At 37.4% G+C, this 26,494-nt stretch overlaps 1 protein-coding gene across 1 annotated transcript in view; it reads right to left on the reverse strand.

Moving 5' to 3' along the window:
• The window catches only part of OCA2 (OCA2 melanosomal transmembrane protein), a 189,950-nt gene that overhangs the window by 47,057 nt on the left and 116,399 nt on the right, over window positions 1-26,494 (reverse strand). Inside the window, exons 19-22 of the mRNA XM_005151395.3 lie at window positions 18,160-18,287; window positions 13,522-13,581; window positions 12,832-12,936; window positions 1,706-1,799 (exon numbers count right to left, since the gene is read on the reverse strand). Of these exons, the coding sequence (XP_005151452.1) occupies window positions 1,706-1,799; window positions 12,832-12,936; window positions 13,522-13,581; window positions 18,160-18,287 (387 nt within the window). The remainder of the gene's footprint in view (window positions 1-1,705; window positions 1,800-12,831; window positions 12,937-13,521; window positions 13,582-18,159; window positions 18,288-26,494) is intronic.

Raw genomic sequence — 26,494 nt, forward strand, 5'->3', positions numbered from 1 at the left:
TAACCCTAAAATATGTAGTTATGTCTCTTCTACAAAACGTCTTGTTTGCCAAGAGCCTTTGGTTACATAAAGAGTGATAAGATCCAGTCTTTTGCTATAAACCTCAATGCTTTCTTGGGGCTAAAAAATATTTTTAAGAAAATGCTTTTCCACACTTTTCATACTCTAACAATAAGATGCTTTGCATTGGATTTTGGTTTTACATAGGAAAGTCAGACGCATCACATTAATTTTCAGGCTAACACGCTTATGAGACCTTTGCCAGTATAACTCAGCATATGATCAGCTTTATCCTAATAGAGCACAGTCTGAAGACTTTAAGCTTTTCCTAATAATGATAATGATCTAACTTTTTATCCAAATATTTGTCAGAGTCTATCTGCATACCTGGGCACTCTGCATACCTCTCTAATGCCTTTAATTCAAATAATTCCTGTGCTACTCTTTATATTTTTACTTTTGCCTCAGTGCATATAAGTCTCTCTTAATATCCTGACAGTCCTTTAACGAATCAAATTAAAGGAATTTATGTTAAGATGATAACTAATGCTTTAGGAAAATCATCTGAGACTTGTTAAGGCTCCAAGGCTGGTGAAGTGACTCCCACACAGAATAAATCAGCATAACCTGGCCAACTTTATATTCCTTATGCCTTTTTTCTTTTTTTTTAATCCTAAAGTTTAATGAAATCAGACTATGTTGAGTGATTAGCAAATTGTGAAGAAAGACGATAACTTTATGGCAAACATCTATATAAAGATATGCCGATTATTCAAATCACTGATTTTAAAGAGCAACAGATTAAAGTCACAATATAATGATGAGTTTAGGGATCAAAACACAGCCCAATACAATGTAACTAGCATTACAATTCTCAGTAGTAAAAAAATTATATTAACTTCATTTCTCATTAAGAATGTACATTTTAATTGCACTTAGTACACTTGTTATTTGGAAACATTATAACACCTTCATAAGCGATTTGCAAAATATAAAAAAAAAATCAAGTATAAACATTAATTTAATTAATTTAGAGATGAAATTCTGGGCCCATAGTACATACATGGTACATTTACAATTAAAAAAAAAAAGTAATGAAAGCATCTGCTTGTTTTGTGCTAATGCACTGACAATACAAGAAATCCCAGTTAACATTAAGATGGGCACTAGGAGATGGCTATTAGCTTTCATTTTTGAGCTACATTTCCCAAAGACTTTCAAAAAGGCTTTCTTTAACATGAGCAGTGCTAAATAGGTCAGCAAATGGACACTCAAAACATTTCCATGAACCAGCCAGAAAACCTCTCAGTAACTTCAGTAGACTTCGAATCAAGCCTTCAGATCTCAACTGTAACACATTTCTGCATCTTTTCAATGAGCAATGGTGGTGTCTGTTCTGAAAACTAGATGTATCTTTGTATTTTCTCTCACAAAAGATCAGAACCCTATAAGCACCATCTGGGCTGCTTCTTTATGAATCTGTACTTTATGCAGATATGGTCTTCAAACACAGGCTGCAAAAATCCTATGGCAGCAGCAGAGAGTGACTGGGATCCTTATCCAGGAGTCCTTTGAAATCAAAAGGAATTGGATCAGGCCCTCCCTATGCTTTGTGTAATAAAATCATTGAACTTATTATGCCAGTTTATAATACCATAATTACATAGCTCTTACCTCATGACAGCTTCCTGACATAAACTCTTACCTCCAAGGCATGCACCCATGGCCAGTGAGAATATTAATGGTTTCATAGGCAAGTTAACATCAGGATCTTTGCTCAGGTTGAGAAGTACAGGAATCTATGGTTTAAAAAGAGAGAGATTCAGGAGACATTATCCAACCATCAGCATAAATATAAATAAAATTCATTAAATAAACCACCAGCGATTCTAAAAATAACTTGTGTGTGGTTGTTTTTTAATTTTTCTTTTTTTTTTTTTGTAATTAGTATCTTTGCATCATATTCCCCACTGCCTGTGCAAGTCCCACAAACCAAAGAGAAGTTATCACCAAAGTAAGGTCAAGCCTAACAGAGATACTGCTGACAAAACTGAAGCTTTCTTAAGGTTACAAGTGCTTCCCATTACATCCTTCTAGTTCAACAGGAAACTGACAGTGACTGTAAATCAATTCCCCATCCATTTCTTGATATCTATAGCCCCTCTTGAAACCTATGAACCTTGAAACCTCTTGAAACCTATATGCCCTCTTCTTACTGGAAAGAGATGCCCAGACCTTCACAATTCAAGATGGCTGTAGACTATGTCACTAACTAAAAAATTCCAAAATCCTTCTTATAGTTGAAAGCACCGGAACTGTTAGGATAAAGAGGAATTCTTAAGCAGAACTGATATTTTACTTTTTATTCAAACATATATTTACCAGAGAAAGTAAATTTAGTTCAGTGGGAAATATTTGCAAGTTTAATGAATATTATTTAATCATAAAAGAAATTAAATAAAATAAATAAAATAAAAACTTTCATGCTAATTGAGAAAAATGTTTTGAGTTCAAATTAAGTGTGTAACTCCTTGGTTTGAAAGAAAGGTATAATCAGTACCTGTAGAAAAGGTCATTAGCAAGAGGAGATTTGATAACGTTATTAGCCTGGTTTTAATGTGTACAGAGGTTTATGGGACCAAAAGGAAGAGAGAAAGAATAAGTAAGAGACCAAGCAGGAAGGAATTAGTGGAAATAACTGTAATATGTCTTAAAATCAGTGCTTTCTCAGGGTCTATGATTTTCAGTAGTGAATAGTTAGAGCTTCTAATCCTCCAATTTTGTCATCTGAAAGTATTTCACAGGTCCCCCTCAAGGGGTGTGATCTCAGAGATGGAACAGCTGCTTCCTGAAAAATGTTTTTGCTTTGATGGCTGAGTGATGCTCTCAGCTTTACTGACTGTGCATGTTCTTTTGGTATGGAGCAATATATAGGCTTTATGAAGAATTAAAATCCTTTCTGCCTCCCTTCTGTCAGTGGTGCTAATCATCTCTCTTAAATCCTATAATCGATTAACCTAAATAAGTTAACAACTAAACAATTATTCTTGAATTGTACATTGCCTGAAGACTTCTGTTTCTGTTTTAATGCTTAAAGAAGGGTCTGCATGCCCAATATCGTGCCTGGGTTTTTTTCCAGTAAACGGTAATGAAAGATTTTATTTCTCCCCACCAACTAGTTGATGGTTTCTCTCAAACCATCACTGTTACAACATGATATGCAATTCAAACTGCAGTCATATGTATTTCAAAACAATGCTGTGCTTCAACATAACCCAAAATTTAAACACAAATATTGAAATCACAGGGCAAGCTCAATCTTTTCTCTATCAAAATTAAGCATTTTCTCCTACTACATAATTTTGGCCAGAGAACCAAAACCATTTATTTAGTTCCTCAGGATCATTTGCAAGTATCCTGATGTACTACAGTAACTCACTTGTTGCAGGACACAATCTGAACCATGCAGACTAGCAATATCTTTTAAATTAGATTCCTCTTTGTGTTTGCCCTGCCCAGCACAGAGAATGTGGTTAGGCAAAGGAGATTAAAACATTAATCCTATTTTCTTGCTTTGAGGTTGGTCCTGAAGCTGTTGCCAGCCAGCTCCCAAACCCAGAGCAAGTAATGCCATTTTCACACCTTGCTGGTGAAAACCATGCAGAAAGCAAAGGCCTCCAGCCCTCCAGAAGCCCTCTCCCTAATTACAGCACTGTGAAGGACAGGGGAAGGGAGAAGTAAAACAAAGATCACAGACAGGAATTCTATGAGATGATTCTCTGCTAGGTATTTGCAGCCACATATGCCTAATACTCCCATCAGAATATTTGGTTCTCTGCTCAGTGAAGGAGCTCAGCATCAGGAGCTCTGTGTCCTGCAAATCTCTACTGATTAAAGATAAAGAAACACTCTAAAAGTCACTGAACAAAGGTTTCATCTCACTGTGTCTTCTTTTAAACACAAAAATGCATTTCAATGTACCAAGAGAAGGTGCAAAACTGTATGACATGCTTGAATCTCTTTTTCTTTTTTTAACCCCCAAATATGCACTTGACCTCCTTGGTTTTCATGTTCTCTCCTTGACAAAACATAACTTTTGTGGCAAGGGACAAACACTGAAACACGCCTTAGCAATGCATATGTGTGTATACTTGAATTAGAATATTTTCCCTATTTAAAGGAATTCACCTCTACCAAAGAATAATGGCTATGAGTCATATAGGGAGAAGTCCTACAGATCTCTGACACATGCCTGAAGTTAGGTCTGACATGCACATATCCTTTGTAAATGACAAGTATTTCCAACAAGGAATGCTGTGTGTATGTTTCAGTTTTGAATAATAATATGAAAGACAAATGCAAAACATCCAGTTAAATTTTTAGTGTTTCAGATAGTAATATTAGGTTAATTCACAAAGTACACTAATTTTTTGCAACCATTATGGATTACAGTGTATGTCAACTATATTCCACAAAATTTCCAGAAGTCATTGGTATCTAATTTTTTTATCTAAAAGTAGGCATCGTGAAAACAGATTGTTATAATTTTCATCCCAATAACCTTCCTTCTCCAGAAAAAAAAAAAAAATTAAGAAACTTGATCATCAGCCAGAACTCTTGAAGCGATGTTGGGAAGCAATTAAAACCAATGGGCTTTCCTCATTGTTTAAGCATTTGCATTTTAAATAGATAAGGATCATGCACAGTCAGTTACAAAGGAACCTGCCTCTCTGTTTTGTCCAAAAATCATCTTTAACACTTTTTTGTCACATTCATTCATGCAATTACGTGTTAGGCAACAGTTTTGAACTATTAGTATCTCAAACCTTAGTTGTTATAACTGACCTGAGTGCTAAAAACAAAAAAGCAAAATATAAAAGGGGTAGAAGGAAACTTTTCACTGAAGTTTTCAATGTTTTTGAAAAAAATAAATTGGTTCTACAACTCTTTCCAGCCATAAACATTAACAATAGCATCAAAAGTACTCCAAGCTAGAACACCTTGTAAACTGGTGTATAGTTGGCTGTGATACATGCATTTGTATAAATATCTTTGTCCCATTGATTTACCTTTTTTTGAATAAAGATTTTTCACGGTTTTACAAAGTGCTGATCAACAGCAAAAAAGCAAAAGTTAAAGCTTATGAAGCTTCATGTTTCCTTCATTATTCCTTCATCAGATTATGTCAACAGCATCGTTATCAATATTAGGAGAAAAATAACATCTTATGAGAAAAAGAGCTTTATTTTCTTACACCATTTATTTCAAGTGTCTTACCAGGATAAATCTCTGTTTCACTAGTTTCCTGAAAACTTGCTAATTTTACTGAAAATTTTGATATTGATGCACCCCACACTGCTGCTTGATTGTCAAGGTTTAGATGAGTGATGTAGCTCAATAAAGCAAAGCCATATCCCCCTCACCCATTCATTGTAAGACTATCTCCCTCCAAGTATTAAAACAGAAAAGCTCAAATTGTACCTGGAAAAAGGATAGTGTCCTCAAAGATTTGAAACAGAAAGGAGAAAGCTATTCATCTTGATTCTGTATAAGGTGTTATGTGTATAATATATACAGGATATAAGCTAATACAGAAGAACAACACTAGTGTCTACAGATGTTGGCACATATGTCTATATAGCTATCTTGGTAAAAATCAACCCTTGTGAAGAAAATTTTTGTTTATAACATATACTGTGGAAGTACATAGTTACAAATATAAAAAGAATAAAAGTGGAAATGTGCGTATTCTCACTTATCAGCTGTGCAGTGCAGTAGAAAGCATCACCTTATATTGTCCATTCTGTCTATTCATGCAAAATGACTAAAAATCAGCAAATCATGTCTTTATTTTGGAGTTTCATTGCTGCTCTACACCATGGGGTTTCATAGCACATGCTTTGCTAAGAACTGCATGTGGTGAAGATGTCTTCTGTGAAAACTGCAGAGAATATACATGGATAAAAAGTGAAATATTTGTGGTTTCCCAAATTGTAGATTATTGACCTGTCTCTGCAGACAGACATTATCCTAAAGTACTGAAATATGGGATACAGAAAACTCTTGTAGGGCAGAAGACAAAGAAGATTAAAAAATAAAATTCACAATAAGAACAAGAAATACATGCAAAACATTCATACAGCAAATAAAAAACAACCTGGTAGTTTTAGAGGCAATAAATAGTGGGCCAAAAATTACCTAGTTTCTAACAAAGACCTGTCAGAGACTAAGTCACCTTGCCAGTCAGGTAGTTAATGGAAATTGTTTATTATCTTATGTTGAGGAAATAGTATTTAAATGCAGCTAAAACAGGAAATCACTATGGTTATATTTCTGGTAATAAAAGAAAAATATAAACAGATGGCTCCTGCATATACAGCTGATAAAACATGCCAATTAAACTAAAAAGCATACTGCTAATAAAATCATGTCATCTAATATTCTAAGGACAAAGTCTGTGGCTATTTAAATGACAATACTAGGAAAATGCAGGCCTAAAAAATGAGCAAGTCTGCCTGTCAAGGAATATCATTGTGAGTCTAGTCTGTTGAAAAAGGAGGAGAAATATCAGAGGATTAACAGAATGGCACATAGACCATCACTACATGGCTCACCACATTTATTCTTCAAAGGAAGTTGGATATCCAACAAGGAAAAAAACCCTTACCATTCAATAATTAAAATGTGTGAGACTTGTTAACTAAGTACCTGCTTTATGAATTGCACATGCACAGAAAATTTGTAGGTGTGATTAAGCAACTCCCAGATGTATCGATACGCATTGGATTTGCTGTTGCAACATAGCTTTTACATACAGTCAGAGTTCTTGGAGTCCCCCACAAGGCATGTCTCAAACTCAAAATCTGGACACTGAGATTGTAAGAAACCAGTCTGTATTAGCTGAAGTCCACAGGGCCTGAAGGAGCTCATCCCAGAATACTGAAGGAGCTAGTGGATGTTATGGCAGGATCATCTACCAAACACCTTAGGAGACTGTGGAGGTCCCTGCTGACTGGAAGCTAGCAGATATTGTTCCAGTTCTACAAAAAGGGGGTGAGGGAAGACCCAGAGAACTCCAGACCCATTAGTCTAACCTCAGGTCCTGGCAAAATTATGGAAAAGATTATGTGAATACTGTTGAAAGCATTTAAAGAATAATGCAATCATCAGGCATAGTCAACATGGATTCACAAAGGGAAAGTCTTGTTTAGCTAATTTGATATCCTACGATAAGGTGGGAAGGTAGCAGTGTAGTTTTTCTAGATTTCAGGAAGACTTTTGATACTGTCCCTCATAGCATCCTTCTGGACAAGATGTCCGACTGTGGGATGAGTGGGTTCTCAGTGCACTCGGTGAAGAACTGGCTGAAGAGGTCAAAGGGTTGCAGTGAATGGGACTAAATCCAGCTGGCAACCAGTCCCCAGCAGTGTTCCTCATAGTTCAGTTCTAGGGTCAGTTCTGATTGATGTTTTTGTCAAAGATCTGGATGCAGGAGCTCAATGCACCATTAGCAAGTGTGTCACTGGGGAGTCAGTGGGAGGTGCAGCTGACTCTCTTGAGGGACAGGAGGCCTTGCAGAGGGATCTAGAAGGATTGGAGCATGGACTATGATTAATGGGGTGAAATGTAACAAGTTGAAATGCTGGATTCTGCACCTGGGTCTGAGTGACACTGGACACAAGCATAAACTGGGAAAGGAGTGGCTGGAGAGCAACAGATCCCCACAGAAAGGGATCTGAGGGTGCTGGTCTGCAGCAGGCTCCATAGGAGTCAGCAGCATGTACCCTGGCAGCCAGGAGGGCAAACTGCACCCTGGGGTGCACCAAACACAGCATCACCAGCCAGTCAAAAGAGGTGATTGTCCTGCTGTGTTCAGTGATGGTGCAGCCTCACCTTGAGTACTGCATTCAGTTCTGGGTGCCATGATTTAAGAAGGATGTTAAAGATACTTCAGTGTGTCCAGAGGAGGGCAACAAACCTGGTAAAAGGGCTGGAAGGAATGTTCTGTGAGGAGTGGCTAAGGACTTTGGGTTTATTTAGTTTGGAGAAAAGGAGGGAGAAAGGCAACCTCACTGGTACCGACAGTGTCCCCAGCAGAAGATGTGTAGAAGTAGGTGCTAAGTTCTTCTCCTTGGGATCCAGTTATAGGATGTGTGGGAATGGTCCAAAGCTCTGCCAGGGCAGGCTTAGGCTGGACATCAGGAAGCATTTCCTTACCAAGAGGATGGTCAAACACTGGAACAGGCTTCTTAGAGAACTGGTGGGTGCTCCAAGCCTGTCAGCATTTTATTTTAAAGGCATTAGTTCTTGGTCAGCCCTGGATTGTTCAGGCAATTTGACTAGATGGTCCCTGTAGTCCCTTCCAACTGAAATAGTGTATTCTATTCTATAATCCCAAAATACTTTGCTATAGTACATATTTTACATATTGACAAGAAATGATTGATTTTCGTATCCCTTGCAGGCAGCTATCACAACTGCCAGGCATGTTTATACATTTCAGCATAATAAACACTCCCTTGTATAAACATCTATTTAATTAGAAAGCTGGATCTTCAGTTTCCAGTGTTCAAAGAGAAGGGAAAAGTCCTGGGATTATAATTCATCAACCAAGTTTCTGTATCCTCTTCTTGTTTTGGGGTAGTTAATGATCTTTGCATTCAGGACAAATTATATGAAACAAGCAGTTGGAGGATACTCTGAAGACTGCTTTGTCTTTGTGGGGCTTCAATGCTATATTTTAGTTTAACACAAACAGAATTTCACCAAGACAAAACAGTAGAAGTAATAAACCTATGACAAGCTAAGTGCCCTCAGAAACTCATTCCACTGTTTCATGTATGCAATTATCTTTCTACAGCATCCTCTGTAGCATAAAATGCTTGCAGTGTTCTGAGCTCTTGGCAGAGATTTCAGTTTAGTGACCTCTGTACATTAGTTCAACATGGTACTGTCATTTTTGATGGCAGGGTTATACAAGATTTACTCTTGTCTAGAGCAAATTAGAATTTGACTAACAATGATGTTGAACTGAAAACGTTCAGGGTAAGGTGCTTCAAATAATAAACTAATCTGATTCTTTGCAATTTCAGAATGTTTTGGTAAGAGAGAAATCCTCACAATGCTGTTGCTGAAGGCTGCTGAAAAGCATCCATGTATTCAAAATGTTTAAATACATGAAGATTTTGCACCTTAACATAGTTCTATCTTAAAATACCTGAAAATATTTAGGTTTTGTTCTTAAGACTGCAGATAATTTGGTGTGTTTACATTTTAGGATAAGCAAGAATCCTTATTTGTGTACATAATTGCCCTGCCCATGGCAGTGGGGTTGAAACTACATGTTCTCTAAGGTCCCTTCTGGTCCTAATCATTCTATGATTCTGATGTACTTAAAAATTTTTTCTTCTAAGAAATTATTTCTCACCTGTTTTCATTACTTCATTTCATAACACGGTTTATTTCTAGAATTCTTTGTAATGCTGGCTCAGACATATTCATATTTTATTTTCCTATTTTAAATATGGATCTACAGCTTCAATTTTTTACATTTTGTTAAGGTAAGAATCAGTCAGCTATAAATTTTAATGCTGTCAAATCTGAAACTTAAAAAAGACCAATCAACTTTATCCAAATCCAGAAAAAGTGAAATTTCTAGGCCCAAGATCCATTAATAAGGCATTCACATTTTTTTCCTTGCACAAGGCAAGTCATTATGAATCTGATTATCCCACTAGTACAATGAAGCTGAAATAAAAATTTGGGCAACCATACTTGGGTCTTTTTAAGAAAACACAATCTCTCAGTTACAGAACTATCTATAGATTTTTCTCTTTTTCTGCCCTCCAGTTACACACCATACATATCAAGCCTCAGGCTATACTGGAATTCCATATTCATCCCACTACTTAAGCAGGTTCCAGGTCTAAATACTCTACATATTAATTGTATGGGCTACTTCTACATGACCAAGTAACATGGTGTAATAGGAGATGGAAGGATTTGTAGCTGAATCTCTTCTTATCTGCAGTGCCTTCAGCCCAGGGGGATCAGTCACCTTACATAGGAGGCCCTTGCTTCTGTCCATTCTCATGCCATTTCTCAATTACTACACTGAATGTGTGAAGCCCATCCCATCTCCCTGCTCCAAGTCTAGACAGCATGCACTGCGTAATGTTGTAGGGAAAGAATGGAAGACCTTATCCAGCAACACAGAGGCAGTGTTGGGATATCCCATGAAATAATTGATGCCTGTCTTCTTGCACCACATCCACTCCTGAAGGAACAGAGAAGTATGACTTTCTAGACACTCTTGTCATCGCAGTAGTTTTGTCCACAGCCACCTGGAAGCTCACAACCAGAACGCGGATTGGCAGGACTGTCTCCTCCGTGGAATACAGACAAAAGTCATGGTATACTCACTTTTCTAACACAAAAGATTATAGACTGTTCGTATCCTCAACTATGAGCTGCCACCAAGCCTTTAATCATCTCTGCATGACATTTTAGGAATCTATATCTGCGTATAAGTCAAACAAGCTGTCATCCTGTGAGCCTTGTTTCCCATAACTCCTACTGATCAGTGACTAACTACCTTCAGGTGAGCAACTCCACTACTGGCAGAGGTCTCTGACGCCATCCTCCAAACACTCTTTGCTTAGGCAGAGCATATAGCTGACACCTCTGAAACCACATAGAGTTTTTGTATCTTTAAGTTCAAAAGCTAGGCTGAACATCCCTACCCAATCCATCAAGGCTATGACTACAAAAATCACAAGAGAGATTCCCCCATTGTCATGCAGACATTTGTTCATGACTGAAGGAGATTTATGGAGCCCTGGAGGGCCTCAGCACATCTGTCTTCTATTATTATGAGTGCAGGCTCAGCTGTGTAGCTGGAACCTTTTGTCAGGAATGGACAGGATCATTCATGAATACACCATAGCAGGTGTCCCATACTCCTATATCACTAGGACATAAGAAACCAAACTTGTACATAAAGGTATGCCAATATAATCACCTGTTCCTGAGTACACACTTGGGGTAAACTTCCAAGCTGCTGCTCCCACTGTGTGAAGATGTGAGTGAAATATGTGGCTGAATAAGTGAATTTGTTGTGTGGATGTCTATCTAGTATTAATAATCACAACTTTATTATGTAAATAGCCAGTCAATAAATAAAAGGAGATACAAGAAATACCTGTTGCACTGTGTGTTTATTACACACATGCACTCAGTCCCCAGTAAGTAAAAAGCCATTCTACAAAAGAGCTGGGTTCAATATATGCAATATACTTCATCACAAGTTCATAACAGATACAGTGAAAAATTGCCTTTCAAAACTAAATAGTGGGGGTTTTTAAGTTGGAACCAAGTGCCAAAGAAACAAAAATTATTTTAAATGAAAGTTTATATAATCTTACATCAAAACTTGGGACTTTGTTACTTAGGAATTTTCTGTAAGTATTTTCTAATGTAGAAGTACAAGCTCATTCAGTGAGCTAGCTGACACTAGATCTCAACAGTAATATCTTAACACCTCAGTTATTGACCGCTTTTGCATAGGTGACAATATGCATTCACTTTTCTTTCTTCCTGCCTCCTCCCTCTGCCTATTTTTTAAAAAAGAAAAAATTATAACAGTTTCTTAGGTTCAGCCCAAAACAGAATGAAAAATATATACATTTTAAATATTTAAAATACTGGCACAGGTCCTTCCCATGTCCATCTGTATGTCCCTCTCTCAAAGATACAAAGGAAGTGGTCTTCAGCCATCCCAAAAGATTCCTGCATTTCAATTCTATTCATTCCCCAAAATATAGTTCTTTAAAGGGTTCCTTCCAAAACCTGTAAATGACTCTTTGGTCAAAGTGCATGTAGGTGCTTTCTGGTATTGCTCCAAGCCAATTTTCATACAGTAGCTGGATATGAGGCAAAACCTTCTAAGTTAAGATTTCTGCATTACTGCTTACTAGTCCTCGAGTATCTGGTGGGAGTGACTCAACCTGAAATAATTCCATGCCTATTGTTTGAAATCTGTTGTTAAATCAATATAATTCCACAGGAAACACCATGGTAATCAAACTAAAATACCAAATTAATATATAACAATAGGGCAGTCACAAATCTGTCCAATCTGTCATATGCCCTGTTAAGAAGTGCTGTAAACCTTGACACAGGTTAAGGGCAGACGTGACCATCTACTAACAGTGGAAGAAAAGAGGCACAGAAAAATTATAGTTAGCTGAGAACAAGCTGTAACAATGAATCATTCCTATGATATAATGAATAGATTATTGGACTTTGAACAGAGAACTTGATTGAATAAACCTGTCTGAGCTTGCCCCTAATTTGTTATAATTTTATACTTTTCTGATATTAAAACTCAGCCTCTGATAAGCATTTATTATGCTTAACATTATTTGCTGGTTTAAAACTAATTAGATAAGTAAGGTAGCAAAAAAAGGTTCAGATGTTAAAAAAAGCTTTACATAACTACACAGCACACAGAGAGAAAGTATTGACTGCAGTGGACAGATATTTTCCATCAGAAAGACAGTTTTGCTTATCAGCTATAAATATGGATATAAGGGAGAAAGTGCAAAAACGAAGCTAAGCAGTACCCCTAGTTCCACAGCTAACTGTAGCTTCTAGCAGCACTGGCCAGCTAAGTGCCTAAATGGTACAAATAAGTTCATGATAATGATTCGATCTCAGGGGACAAAGTAAACTACAACACAGCAGAGGTAAAAACAAAAAGCAAATAATAATCAGCAGGCTCAGCTCCCTTGCCAACACCAGGAGCATGCTCAAGTGCTGCAGAGACCTTACCATTGTAGCCGTGAAGGGGATATTGTCAATCACAGAGGAGGCCAAAGCAGACACCCAGAGCACTAAAATGATGGCCACCACCAACCGCTGGTCCTCAGGAACTACCTGGAATTGGCAAAGATCAAATCACAATTTGGATGAGATGCTCTATCACTCCCACACACATGCACACACACACACCCCCCATGGCATAATTGCACTTTCTTCACAATTTCAATTTATCATCATTTATTATTCCTTTAGGCTCTGAGACAGGAAAAGCATCTTAAAGAATATAGCCCAACACAATCTCTTCTTTCAAGAAAATTTTAACAAATAGGTATATAAGGACTGATATTTATAATACTCTTACTTTGATTTCACACAAGAAATACATTGTGCAACTGTGAATTTTCACCTTTAATTGTTTACACTTTTTTAACCTTTGTATTTTAGGGGGTTTTTAGACTACAGAAAAGGTTTCCCTTTTGCATTTATGGCTGCATTTATTCTGGCTGTGGACAGATGCATCCGTATTAAATATCAGCCATGCCAAATTATGACATGCTTTCTTGATATTGCTGATGCAGGAATGCAATCATTAGCATTAAATTAAAAATGGAAATATTATTCATTATTCTATTGGAGTAATTCATATTTATTATTCTATTTTCCTTACCTATTGAAAAACTGTAAATATTTTAAGCATACCTTTATTAATAAAGCCGTCTGTTCTCCTATATAGTCTATTAAGTGAAGATGAGCCAAAGCCTAAAAATATATATAAAAAAATTATACCAACTAGTGAAGTATTGGATGCATTTGCATTTTTTTTTCAATGAATGTAAGAAAATACAATAATTCCTTCACATTCACAAGTAACTTCTATAGCAACTTTGCAGTTGGTGGGAAGAAAAGGAATGGCAGAAACTAGTAGCTGTATTTGCAAAAGTGGGTTAGTTTTAGTGGAATGATTGGTAGTATTACTTGAGAGGGTGAGACACAGTCATCAAAGAAAGGCTGAAATTTAAAGATCACGTTCTTCAGTGAATACGTATTTTATGAATACTCAAACACAACTGAATTTAAACCAACTTCTCCAAATCACAATATAAATAGAAGTATGTTGTGTTTAAGGTTAGATGAAACCAGGCATCTTGGGCTCAGTCTCAGACAAAGAAATAGGAAAACAGAATACATATTTCTGTTAAACATCTTTCTCAGACTCATAAAAAAAAACCCCAACAATACCTATCTGCTAAAACCAGGACAGAGATCTTGGGTGAATGGAAACTGGCACTGAGGCAGCAGCACCTGAAAAGCAGGAAAACCAGCTCTCCAGTACCTAAGTCAAGCACCCAAATGAAGGAAGCGAGACCTATAAGCACTGGACCCAGGCACAGCCTGGACCAGAGTGCTCTATCCTCCCTGTGAGAGCTCCTCCCACTTGTACAGGACATTTAGACAGCATTCTGTACAATCATGGTTACTGCAATGGATGAAAAGACATGGGAAGACCCCAGCCTAGTGGTGATGGCTCTGATCGCCCCTTGGGCAAACGGGAGGATACAAACTGAGTGCTCACATCCAGGAGAATGATCTACTCCCTCAAACCACACGGTTAAAGGGTGATTTTAACTCATGAGAGCTAGCCTGCTATTTACTTTGGTTTTGTTTTCTTTTCTTACAAGGGTCCAGAATGAAGCACTATTTTCAGGTTGAAAAAGATATATCTATTGCTATGCTCTATTTTATGACTTCTCAGTTTCTAAGGGGGATAAAATCATTCTTGGCTCAGCTTGGACCAAGCTGTTCAGCTTTCTTTCATTTATTTTATTTTCTGCCATGACAAAGAATCAGTCAGCTGCAATGCCTCATTTACTGACTGCCATCCAACACAGAGCCACAGAAGTCAGTATTCACACAATGCAACTCCATATAACCCACACACCTGGCAATCAGACAGAGCCCTTCAGAGACATCGGTAGAAAAAGCACCATTCAACTCACATGTTGTCAAATTCCATGACAGAGATGGACAAAGATCCTAATAGGCACAGTATGGTGTGGTATAAGACATGGTAATGTCAGAGTGACGAAGGGGTTGTCGTTCAGACCTGCAATTCATGTGCCTGCAACTCATTCAGGAAGCAGCTGAATGTTAGTAGTTTGGGTATCACTGCATATTAAATTTGGCCCAGAAATTATATTTCCTTTCAACAATGCATTATACAAGAAAAAGTGTGTCTACATTTAAAGACACAGCAGGCAGAAAACAAGTGATAAGACTTTTAAACACATACCCATAACCCTTACATTTAAAAAATAGGTATTTTTTCATTACTTTAATGTCTTGAGAAAGTTTCCTAAGAAATGAATTGTTGCTGGTAATTTTAAGTTACTATTTTCATTCTAAGCTATCTCTGTTGCTTTATAAACTCAAATGTCATGACAGTGACTTTTTAAATATTTGCAAAAGCAATACATTAATGAAGAGTAATATTTTTTCTGCTGTTGCTTTGTGTTCACATTTCTACATAAACTTTTAAACACAGTTGTAAGCAATTCGACCCCAGAATTATATTCAGTTAACACTGCTGCCTTGTTACTTAATTATCTATTAACAGAACATATAACTTTTCAGTAACACTCAAAATTTGTTCTGGAATCCAGACATGGTACAGCAAAAGAGATATTCAGGAAAGAGGTAAGGGAATGAAGGACACACACATCACTCCTGCAAGACAGTCAGTCTGCATGTAACCTGTCATGTCAGAGATTATCACTGATCAGACAACCAGCTTCAGGATGTCTCTATGATACCCACGCCAATTGCCTTCAAGCACCTAAGTGAAAGTCAGTTAGCACCCTGGTACCGGCCTCCCCTAGGTGTTAACTGCACAGAGAAGATCTAGAAGATCTTCCCATGTCTTCTAAGAGGAATAACTGTTACTGTACTAATTAGTGTCTTCAGGCATAATAGTTCCCGTCTGAAAGCTCAAAATAGAGTTGTACTGCAGAAAAACTCATGTACCATTTTAGATCGAAGTTTACTTTAGGCACAAAAATCTGTTTAAAATCCTTTTATGGATAATATGCCATGATGACTGTTGTGAATAAACTCTGCCTGAAGCACTTAAGGTAAAATGTCAATTTTGACTATAAAGTGAACAAAATACTGTATCCCTGAGAGAGGAGCTTATGTCACAGAAGATTTAAACAGATTTTATAGCCTGTAACAGCCACTTGTGAAAAAAGACTAAAAAGACAGCTGTAGAGATGAATTACCCAAAGTATAAAATAGAAACCAAGTGAGCTCTAAAGGATTTCCAACTTTTTCATTGCAAAAGAGTAACCAGACTGGACTGATAAGCACCCAATGGCAGAACCTCCAAGAGCTCCCTCATCGCTCTAGAAGTCAAACCACATTTTCCAGATTGACTTGCAGCCTAAGTCCCACTCAGGTTTCTAAATGGGCCTTGTAATAGGAAAGGGAACATTTATAGTGGTAGGAAATAGCTTCAGGCTGGGAACCATCCAAGGTGAAGGATCACCAAGGGTGAGGAATACTAGCTGACAACTGCTGAATGCCTGGACCATGAAAAGATTCCATATAGTTCAATGCATATCTTTGTTTTGATTTGTTTCTTCTTGACACTGTTAACTTAAATGAAAGGAAAATGCCCTAGCAAGGACTGTCATCTCCTGCAAGTGCAACGTGTAATAGATTCAGACCAAAATTAGCAGTGATGATGCACAGAACATTTTTCTCATTCAGTTACATGGAAGAATTTAATGTCTCACACTTTTCTTTTGGTTATCTGTACAAGCTTCTTTCATGACCTTAAACTGCTGCTATTCTAGAGAGCTAAGAAAAATATTCTTTCATTATCAAACTATTCACTAGTGGCCTGAGAAATCATAAAAATGAAGTTCAGTGAATTACAACAGTTGTATCTGGAGTCTGACGGTAAATGGCAAATAACTTCCTGTGTGTTTTACTAAGTTATTGTGCAGTCACACAGAATCAAAATTAAAATCAAAAAACATTCAATCCAAACTAAAACAATAAATACATCAGAGAATGCAACTAATAAGCTGCTACAGCAGCAGTAAAAAAGAGAACGTGAATTCAGTATGGATTCCCTAAAAGAGCTAGAAAATGCAAAGGTATACAGAGTCTGGTAAGGTAGAGAACAAAAAATTGCCTGTACTAATGGGTGTACAATAAATCAATATTTTCTGGTGAATTTTGAACCTAGTAGCTTGAAAACAATCCTGTTAATCAGAATTTCCATTCATCTTTTCGGAGGTTACCAGATTTTGACTTCCACCTTGGTATTAATTAGAGTTAGCTGGATTATTCTCTTTATTGTTTCAAATTTTGTCCCTTTCACTGTTGATAATTTTTTTATAGTAGAACCCCGTTTACAAATTTTTTGTCTCTCTGCAGTTACTGGAGGCAGGGGAAGGAGGCTGAGTGAGTAAATTTGTTCTTACAGGCTTTTCCCAGCCTGCTCACTCAGACACTTCACTAGCCATGGCAGTGCCAGTGGTCACTTGCGTTTTGTCAGTCATGTTTATAGAACATTATTACATCATTTAAACCCAGCAAATTACTACTGAAAAATACTGAGCATTCTAGAAGTCTAATTGACCAATAAATATGAGCATTCATACCAAGAATTATCCAAACAGTTGGGGTAAAAACAAATCCTCTCAAGCTATACAAAAGCATCAAACAGTAAATAAAATGGGGTACAAACACAGCTGGACTGCATCTGATAGTCAAGCAGACAAACACACAGAAACTACACAGCAAGATAACCAGGCATTTCAAGTACGGAGTATCTTTTTAGATTGCAGTTCCAATCTGAAATTCAGTGATGTTATCCTATCAAACCATACTTCCATGAAATCTTTTAAGCCATTTGGTAGCCAGCATGCAGTAGACATCATTAGGAACATTTTCCACCTCTAATTTATTTTTGTTCTCTTATTTTTCCTATCACTTGTCTAAATAATTGCAAAGCAAACACATAAATACATATAGACTGTGCACACATAGATTGCCAACATACCTGGAAACTAAAATTCCACATATATAAAAATGATATATCAGATATATTCAGCAAATGCAGCAGAAGGAGAATGAGTGATACGAAGCTTAGATTGAAAAATTAAATCTCAAAAAGGTTCAGCCAGCTTCCACCAGTCTGCAATTTCTCTCTATTCTACCATGACTACATTCAATCTACAATATTCCAGTGGGATTGAATATGTAGAGGCACATAATTCACATTTTAAATCGGCTGTAACTATTCAAGCTTTAGAAATCAGAGAGTATTACCTCCATGAGAACAAACAATGCTGCAAAGAAAAGGAGGGTTGCCCACTCAACTCTGTTCAGTATCATCTCAAAGTCATGGATGTCTGCTAGCACAAGCAGCCAAATGGCTCCCAACATGGCGATCCAGCCTGTGTGAGACAGAGAACACTTTACACTTAATACACTTCTTATGGGTTACCAAAGTAAGAGTCTTGCCCTTTTCAGAGTGAGTCTGTAACAGGGAAAGTTCACAGATACTACAGGATGAATGGTCTCTGCTTTCAAATTAAAATAAATTAGGAAAGGAAAATGGCAAATAAAGCACATTTGGGTTACCCCAGTAATCAATGGTTGAATCACAGAGAAACCTTTAGGTGTTTATGAGGTAAACTGAAGGATTCTGGATCACCTGGCAGGCTGGCTGCAGCCCCAGGGACTTGAAGATTCACTGGCTACTTGCTCAGGAAGATAAATGGAGGAAAGAAAAATCTCTTTAAAACAGAAGAGGAACTGACTTTCAACAGCAGGACAGCCTTACTCCAGACAGGACCCCTCTATACATCCTGAAGTGATTTAAGGGTCATATTTAAGTAACTGATTGAAAGTAAATGCAAATCAAATGCAAAATCAGCCAGAGAATATAATTACCAGATCTCTGGTCCAAGCAAGGCTCATTTTCTCTCTGCACAGTTAAAATGCTTTAGCTGTTTGATTCCTCTGACACATTTATCTTAAACAATAGAATGGGATTTCAGATATGAAAGAAAAAGGGGTTGGGTGGACTTTTCCTCAGAATGATGCTCCTCTGTCTTTCTTCTCTATTTTTTCCTAAATAGCAGATGATTTTTTTTTTTTTACACAAAACCCTAAGATACATAATTTAAGGGTTTGTTTGTTTGGTTTTTTTTAATGCCATAGAAATGAAGCCTGCCACTGCATCAAGTTATTTCTCTCTTTGTTGTGACTATTTTATACGCTTCATCCTATTTCATATAGTCACAGTCAGAAAGTGATGGATTCACAGAAATGCAGAAAAAAAGAGGAAGAAAGAAGAATAACAATCCCTTCTGGCAAACAACTTCAAGTCACAAACTTATAATCAAATAGCAAATGTGACCTAAGGAGAATAGGTTCCTGCTATGAAGTAGATAGATGAATAAAGTGAGCCCTCTCCAAAAGCCTTCAACAACTGTAAGAAAATTCAGAAATAGAAGACTGTTTCACAAAAGTTTAGGCAATTCAATTTACAGTTTATGCATCGGAGTTTTTCCATTTGAGTTAAAAGAAGAGATCAAAAAATATCCAACAGTTTAAAATTAAGCTATATTCCATTTAACTCCTATTTAAATATAAAGGAATTAAAGGCCCCAAAGGTCCTCACTGTTCATGAAGCTGTAAACATTTATTTTCCAGAAAAAAAAAAAAAAGCTCTATAAAGTGTCACATAAGTATTCCCTAATGAAAGAATGCATTTTGCTCCCTCAAGTATATTTTAGGAGCTTTCAGTGACACACTGCACTCTTTAAATGAGAATTTCAGATTAACTGTGATCAGTAAGGAAGGTCTGCTGAAAATACTGTAGCTCAGTGTGGGCAATCAGACTTGCCTGAAAGCCAGAACCAGTAGCTAAGGAGTTACTCTGTCTGGTCTGTTTGGTAAGGAGATCTAAACCAGCTTGCACTAGTTCTGGCTTATCATGCTTGGAGGTGGGTTTATATTCTGCTGCGGTATTTGTGCCACAGTGAAATCATACTTCTTGCATTGTTTGGCTCCAAAACAAAACACTCTCAGTGCTACCAAACTCTTTGGTCATTTACCTGTTCCTGCCCTTTCAATCATCTCCAAGTGCCATTTTCTTCCCAGTTCAAATTTTCTTTTAATGTCACTAATCTGGCTTCTGCCCCCTCTGCTTGACTGAAACCACATTTTCCAGCACTACAAAAGCCTCCTCTGTTGTCTAGCTCTCTCCCCATGACCATTCTTCTTATAAAGCTTCCACACGGCTGCATTGCTCTTCCCTTGATAAGTGGCTTTCATAATAAATTTTTCTTTAGCCTGCTGCAAACTTAATGTACAGGGAGATGCAGGGAAATCCTTGTAAGGGGGCAGGTATGAAGGACTAGGAAATGTAATGGCTTGTCAGTAGAAATACCACCATATAGGTGGAAACAAAACCAAAACTAAGCAGAGAGATGAAAAATTAAGGAATTTTGCATCCCAAATTTTGTAGCTTCAGCTTCTACATAGCTCCCAATACAGATTTTGAGTAAAATCTGACCTGAATGCCTTACTGGATCCAAGAACCATGTCTCACAGCGCACTCTGCTCACCTCAAAAGACAGAAAAGCTGACATGCTGCAAGTCTATTCCCTGCTTTGGTCACAGTAATCTGTCAGAGAGTATAGTCAAAAATAGTTCATGCATGAACATCATACTGCAAGGGAGGAGGAGAGCAAAAACAACCACAAAAGAGAGCAAAGTAGGAATAGCTAGTCCCAAATTTCCTTGTGAAGAATGGTATTTTACCACTCACTAGACAGAGACTCCGGAAATGATCTAAGAGTGTGAATACTCGTACTGCTATGGATGAATGCTGGATTCCAGCATAAACTGAAAATGTATGGGTTTTTTTTGTGCACTGGACTCCAGGTATATATATATGTATATAGACACTGCAAAACCAGTTACAACCAAAGGGACAGGAGTGCTCCAAGAGTTCCTAAAGTAGCAAAAGAAAGTGAAGAGGGAACTGTCAGTTCCTACATACCACACCTTTTTTCTAGCATAATTGATTTAGTGTCTTTCCAAAAACAAAGAGAGTTCACTATGCAAATTAATAGTTATTTGCTCTGAACACAAAGGGATCATGGAAATGCACTGCCTTACTTTCTTCTAACTGCCGTGTTGGCTGTTCTCTAAATTCCAGTAAAGAACATTGGGCCCAGTTCCTCCTTAAAAAAATAAAGATGATGGCAAGTCCTGTAAAAGGAATACTCAAAGGGGAAGCAGATGTGTGCAGATCAGGAGCTTAGCAGCAGAATTTTACCACTATTTTGCACAAGTGTGACATTACATTTTGTCACATCCATTTTGCATGTAAGTACGATGAAGCAAAAAATTATAGAACAGTGATTTCTCAATAGTTCTGGAACAATCTGTAATAATATCTTGGCATTATTTCTACCCTCCTGCCTCAAAAAAAAAAAAAAAAAAAGAAAACTCAACTCGAACGTGCAATATGGAGATAATTATTTGCTAAAGCTAATGAAATGTAATTGAATTGCACATAAAGTAGATAGAGCAGGCATTTTCTAGCACCATGAAGTGTTATCAGCATGCGTTAGGTCCAGACATGCAGCTCTGCAGGACAGAACAGTGCCCTGCCTTACAGTATTGTTGCTTAGGAATATCGACAGACAAGGGAGGTGTCTTCCTGCAGTGCTCCAGTAAATACAGCTCTCCAGAGGCTCAAATACCTCAGCTGCCAGTTCTGACTGCAAGAGCTTGTTTCAGTCTACATACACGGCCTATTTGGAGTGTATTTATTTTCCTTGTTGTGCCTGCAAAGAGGAGTTATCCACCTCTCAGAGTGCAGAGAAGAAGGAGGGAGTCTCTTGAGATATTTGGGGCACTTCATCAAGATGTTTGTTCACAACACCCTTTAATACCATGGTTTGACTTCAAGCACCCCCGCAGCTGGACAAGAGTGAAGTCTTCTTCCACAGCCTGAAGGCCACAGTAGTTATTGTATGCACAACTTCTTGATTAACTGTTCTCTGCCGAATTGCTTGTCAAATTTAACTGCAATGTTAGTGTCAGCCTGCAGGTTTTCTAAGGTTTTTCCAAGGACATTCTAAGTATGTTCATGACTGTGAACACACTATATCAGTGTTTTATATATTTGGGTAGCTTTGCATTTGCCCTGGATTCTATTTGAAGTATTTCTTCCTTTTTGAAGAACTGAAAGTACTAATATATATTAAACACTAGCTTCTCTCTTCATTTATTTTCTAGCTTACTGGACCACGAAAGAGAACCAGGAGGAAGAGAAATAGAAATCATTTCAAAAAATAACTTCTCATTACTATAGTGAAAGCAAAGCCCATTTATGGTTCCACAGACCATTTCCTTTACTGCTTCTCAGTGCCAATAATTGATGCTGTGGAAATATAACATGGAGAGAAATTGAATCTAAGTTCCATATCTGCACTGCTTTGGTACCTGTTGAAGACTGTGAGGGTTTCTATTTATTTTAGCAAAAATAAAATTAAATTTTATTGTAAAATGCACCTTTCAAATTTATAATGCATTCTTCATAGAAAAGATTCCCATGTCTTCTGCTTGGGAGGAAAAAAAGTACAGTAGAAATATCTTTAGTGCTCTGCTTTTCTCATACACTTACCCAGCAGGGAGAACCACCTTTGGAACAATAAATAGCACATGGTAAGAGGAATACAATTGCAATTCTACTAAAAAAAAAAAAAAAAAAAAAAAAAAACCAAAAAAACCTTATTTTGAAATAATCAAGCAGAAGAACTTGAAAATAGAAAACAATCTAACAAAATCAAATACAAGTCTAGAATATGTGGGAGGAAAGTAGGTGAAAGAGAAAGAAATTAAAGAAAAAAATTACTGTGTAATCTGCAGGCTTTTCAAATGCTCATTAAGAAAAAAATGTATTCTTTAGTAAAAGTAATTTTGTCTGACCTACTACCAGTTGAAAAGCATAATAAGCTTCCTCCTAACAATGTGAACATGTAGACACTGTATGTTCTCTTTACGTGCAAAGAATTTGAAATAACGTATTGAATAATGAGGGCACAGAGAAGTTTCATTTTTGTGGAAACTGAAATGGCACTTAAGATATTTGCTCTGGAAACCAAAGCAGAATAACATTGCATGATCTCAGTGCTGGCTTAGGAAAAACAGCATGCTCCTCATGAAAGATGGGCACAGGGTACTACATTTAGGCAAGAAGATTTAAAACTGTACAAATCCAGGGTGGGAAGCAGCTGGACACCTAAGTCTTGCAGAAAAGACTCAAGAAACACAGGGATCACGTCTGAGCCTAATGATCCACTGAAATAAAGAAGCAGAACATTGATAGTAAACCCTGTGAAGTAATCTCTGATCTCTTTATCCCTGGTAAATCCTGACAATACACACTTTAAGATACATACCCATTAGGAAATCCAAGGCAGAGAAGTAAGCCCAATCGACACTCTGAAAAGTTGGCTTTTGAGGAAAAATTTAAAGAATCTAAGATATTTAGCTCTAAAACAAGAAGATTAAAGGGGTCCTGACAAGTCATTGGGCTATTTCAGAAGGTAGAGAGAAACCTGTTTGTCACAACAGTAGTGGGCAGGACAAGAGGGAGTGAGGAGGAGGTGTAATAGCAGTGAGGAACCTTCACATTACACAATATACAGGGTCACAGATTTATAGTGGTTGACAAACAAGTAGAGAGGGTTTTTTTTTTAAATCAGCTAGACCAGCTTCTGCCAGATGGAAATAGAATACTATCTGCAAACAACGGACACATTGATTTTTTTAACATTTGTCACTGAGCAAAGCATGACATTCTCTTTCTGCAATCTTAATTATCTATTTTGTCAAAATGGTAACAGCAACATTTTGTGAACTGCAGAAACCCTTTTAGCCCACAATGTCCACTACAGGCTGTCCTGGGTTTAACAGTAGCAGTCATTTTTCTCCTTCTTAGCAGATAGTGCAGTGCTGTCGTTTTGACTTTCGGCCTGAGAACAGCGCTGATAACACCGATAGTTTTAGTTATTGCTCAGTAATGTTTACTCTGACCAAGGACTTTGCGAGTCTCGTGCTTTGCCAGGAAGGAGGGGAAGCCAGGAGGAAGCAAAGACAGGACACCTGACCCAAACTAGCCAAAGAGGTATTCCATACTACAACACATCATGCCCAGAATGTAAAACAAGGGGCAGTTACCCAGAAGGGTTAGATCACTGCTCGGTTGAGTTGGGTATCGGTTGGCGAGTGGTGAGTGGTTGTGTTCTCTTCCCTTGTTATTTCTCTTATTATTATTATTGGTGGTAGCAGTAGTGATTTGTGTTATACCTCAGTTACTGGACCGTTCTTATCTCAACCTGTGGGAGTTACATTCTTTCAATTCTCCTCCCCATCCTTCTGGGAGCAGGGGAGGAAGGGGGGGAGTGGGAGAGAGGCTGAATGGCTGGGCTTAAACCACGACACAGGTTTACCAGCTAAAACATGTTTGGTGCTTACCTTTGAATAATTGGTTACACAGCATGTTACTGAATATATGAGAAATTCTGTTGTTCTATTCCAACAGCTTAATCAAATGTCTGCCTAACTCCAGGACCCCTCCAAATTTAGCCAAGTCCTTAATATACTTATGGTGTAGTTTTAATGTTATATAAAGCATATACTCAATTATACTCTTATACAAGCATATAGAAATATTGGTGTGAAAAAGTTGAAGATTTTCAGTAGTGCTTGCTCTACTCATGGAACATATTTTATCAGCAGTTGCGAATGTGAATTAAAATATCCTGTATTTAATTTTCTGTAGTTTGTTTTATTTTATCGGACATCCTTAAAAACATATATTCTGAAATCATGCTGAATGTTTATAAGTAATACTTGCTGTCAACTGATAAGCACTGTTTTATCTTTAATATAGTTAGAGATTGCTATAGATAGTCACTGCATCTACAGGGAGGTTGTGATGACAGATACATAGCTGTGTATATTGCACCAATCCATAAAGCTAAAAAATTTACAGACCTATCTCAGAAAAGGTCACTGTAAATAAACACACTCCATTGCCATCACCTTGTTGACTCCTATGAACCAAAAATAATTTGAGAAGATGCAGATATCAAGATAAAAGAAAGGTCAGCTTCTCCAGAAGTAACCAATAAAGTATCTGCTAGTGCAGCTTTTGTACAACTGCTACCATTCTTGTTTTCTTTCTCACCATGTGTATGGGCAGCTGCAAGGACTGAGGATATTTTCCATGCTTAATTACATGTTTTTAAAGATGACTGTGTAATTTCAAGAGCAGAATTTTTTGAAAACTATCCTATAGGAAACTAAGAGTGCAAGGATCATAGAAAGCAGATTTCTCTTATTTTCATGAGCAAAGTGTTATTCTGAGAAGGGGTGGTAAATAAGATCTGGACCAGACTTTGAATCTTAGTCAATTTGACTGCATCAATTTAGGTCTATTTCAACATTTTCATTATTACATAATCATAACATTTATTTTTAACTCTTATTCAGGATTTTTTCAACATCAGTATCAAAGATACCACTTAAATGGCTACATCCATTCTCAATTTAAAACACCAATTTGCATCTTTGCTCTGCTATTAAATCTCCATACTACATAGCCAGAGGCCAGCAGGTCAGTCCCATGCAATGCTCTTCTTGACCTCAACGTAAAAGTCTTTGACATCTTAAACCAACACCACTGCATGCCAAAACAGAAAAAATAGAATCATACAGTCATAGAATGGTTTGGGAGGAAGGGACCTTAAAGATCATCTAGTTCCAGCCACACTGCCATAGGCAGGGACACCTTCTACTAGACCAGGCTGCTTAAAGCTACGTCCAAGCTGGCTTTGAACACTGCTGGGCAGTCATAACTTCTCTAGGCATGTTCCAATGTCTCACCAGTCTCAAAATGCTCAACAGATGAACGAAGCACAGGCAGGGAGGCAAAAAGCACTAAATATGTCAAATTCTGTTGACAGTTATAGCTTATACCATCTGAGGAAAAGGGCTGCAGCTCAGCCCCTGCAAGCACAACTGCAAGCACCTGGAAGGATCTCCAGAAAGGCACAAGGACTTTCAAAGAGGACTGCCTAAAACCATGGCTCTAAACTTCCTATATCTTACTACATTAGGCTGAACACTTGTCAGATGCTACAGTTCATTGCTCTGTTTACCATTATAAGGTCAGGAACTAAAGAAATCACTTTAGTCATTGAAAGTAGTGTCATAGCTTCGTGTAGGTGGAGAGTTAACAGAAAATAGGAAGAAGCTGACGCAGACAAGAGTGCACAGGATGAGTAACTGCACCTAGTGATACTAAAGTACCCAGGTTTATCAGCAACTCAACTGTAGCTAGTTATAGATAACAGAGCAAACTTAGGAGACTATCAAAACTCATTTAGTGGTAACAAAAGCAGGAGAAACAAGTGTGTAACATACATACAACATACCACATATAAAATTGGGTATAATGCAGACCTGAAAACCAAATTTGAAAAAGTGAGGTGTAAAGCTTTAGAAAATGCATAAAAATGGGCTCAAGTGGACCCAAGTACAAGGAAAAAGAAAACATCAACACTACTCA

Source organism: Melopsittacus undulatus, chromosome 2 (genome assembly GCF_012275295.1).
Source record: "Melopsittacus undulatus isolate bMelUnd1 chromosome 2, bMelUnd1.mat.Z, whole genome shotgun sequence".
Lineage (NCBI taxonomy): Eukaryota > Metazoa > Chordata > Aves > Psittaciformes > Psittaculidae > Melopsittacus > Melopsittacus undulatus.